Source organism: Penaeus monodon, chromosome 33 (genome assembly GCF_015228065.2).
Source record: "Penaeus monodon isolate SGIC_2016 chromosome 33, NSTDA_Pmon_1, whole genome shotgun sequence".
NCBI classification, from domain to species: domain Eukaryota; kingdom Metazoa; phylum Arthropoda; class Malacostraca; order Decapoda; family Penaeidae; genus Penaeus; species Penaeus monodon.
The window spans coordinates 10,392,061-10,393,787 of record NC_051418.1 but is presented as its reverse complement, the minus strand read 5'-3'; the positions used below and the strand labels follow the sequence as shown (position 1 = coordinate 10,393,787).

The 1,727-nt window shown below is 33.6% G+C and overlaps 1 protein-coding gene across 1 annotated transcript in view; it reads right to left on the bottom strand.

Annotated features, from left to right (window-relative positions):
- Window positions 1-230: 230 nt before the first annotated feature.
- Window positions 231-1,727, bottom strand: part of LOC119593998 (conserved oligomeric Golgi complex subunit 2-like) — a 7,717-nt gene continuing 6,220 nt past the window's right edge. The window contains exons 11-13 of the mRNA XM_037943025.1: window positions 1,441-1,723; window positions 1,154-1,334; window positions 231-1,017 (exon numbers count right to left, since the gene is read on the bottom strand). Coding sequence (XP_037798953.1) covers window positions 922-1,017; window positions 1,154-1,334; window positions 1,441-1,723 — 560 coding nt within the window. The 3' untranslated portion in view covers window positions 231-921. The remainder of the gene's footprint in view (window positions 1,018-1,153; window positions 1,335-1,440; window positions 1,724-1,727) is intronic.

The window sequence follows — 1,727 nt, the reverse complement described above, 5'->3', positions numbered from 1 at the left end:
CTCTAGGTAAGGAGAAATGATATGAGGTCCATAGGCCTGGTTGCCGAGCACTTGCAGAACTATCTTTGCAAATCAAATTCATAAACAAGTGGACAGTACATGTAACCAGCATCAATGGGTTAATATAAAGAAAAGGGGTACTTTCATTCTGCATATCTTGCATTACCTAAGTTTAATTTTCTTGGTATGGTAAGAACTAAAGAAAAAAAAGGTCAGAAAAAATTCAAGTATTAAAGAAGTATTAGGACAAAATATATATTATTGAATACTGAAAATGCAGCATTACCTCAAAACCAGAATGCTTTATATAAATAGTTGTCCACCTATTTTGTTTATTACATTCTCTTTTGCCTCTTTTTTCCTGTTATTGAACCACAGCTAAATATTTGGGAAGACTATGCACACAATTTACTGAAAGTTTATGCAATTTATATTCTGGTGCTGTGAAGCATTAACATTATTTTATACATGGTTATATAATATAGTATGAATAAATAACTCTTAATTAATTCCTCACATTTCCTTCTGAATAATGCTGTGCAAACACAGATACATATAATCAACATAGTGAATCAAATCACAGTCATGTAACATAATGGTATTGAAATTGCAACATTTCATATAGGAGTTCATTTGTCTCTCAAAAACTATAAGTACCATATTTTTTTTCAACTAATTTACCTTCTTAATCTTTATGTAAAATGATAATTAAAATGGTTTAAGCATCTGTACCTAAGCACAAAACATATCTTCTCGGACATAATCAGTGCAGAAACACACTATATACCATTTCATATTTCAAAACAAATCCCAATCCATTCAATATTCTTAGTTCATTTCAAATATCACTAATACACTTTGCTATACAGAAGGAGGTGAAAAATAAATATATACAACTCTAAACATACATATCTATATATCCTATGGCACAAACTTGCCCTCTTTAGCATTTTGCACCATTGTCAGAAGGCTAACAAATGAATCAACACTGTCCAAATCAATTGCAAGGGATTTCATCTGCAAAGGAAAAACCATGAGTTAAACAGTGTGTGCAACCATATAAAAAAATATTACACTATATCATTATAAATGTTATATATAAAAATTATGCATTGATGAACGTATGAACAAAATAGATAAAAATTCCCTGTACCTGACTTCCGAAGAACTCAACATCAAGACAGATCTGCATGCGAATTTTATCATCATCTGATAATCCCCCAGTGACCTCTGCACCTCCCTGGGCACCTCTGTCTCTTGCACGTTTAAGACGCTTTAAGCTCTCTTCCATTTTGTGAACAGAACTTAGAACATCATAAGTTAGAGATTTGTATCTGGAAAAGTGAGATGGTTTTCTATTAGTGCTATATCAAATCAAACTGCTATTTCTCCTATTGCAATATTCTAAACTTGGTCATATTTTTCACGGGAACAACTTACTGTTCACATGCAGTTGTGCAGACTCTCGTTAGCCAGTGAATCAGTATTTGAGAATCAACCTTTCCTATTGTTTCATTATTAAATGTGGTTAGAACTGATGCAACTGTTGCAATGTATGGCTGGTGGGCTGTGGGAGGAACACGGTTTGTTCGACGGTACAATCTTGGTGTGTCTCCAACCTGTCTTAGAGAACTAGTTGCTGCTTCTACCAGTGACTGAACTATCACCTCACTAAGACCACTGATCAAAGATGTCAATTTAACACCCTGGTCAGACAATTCATCTGG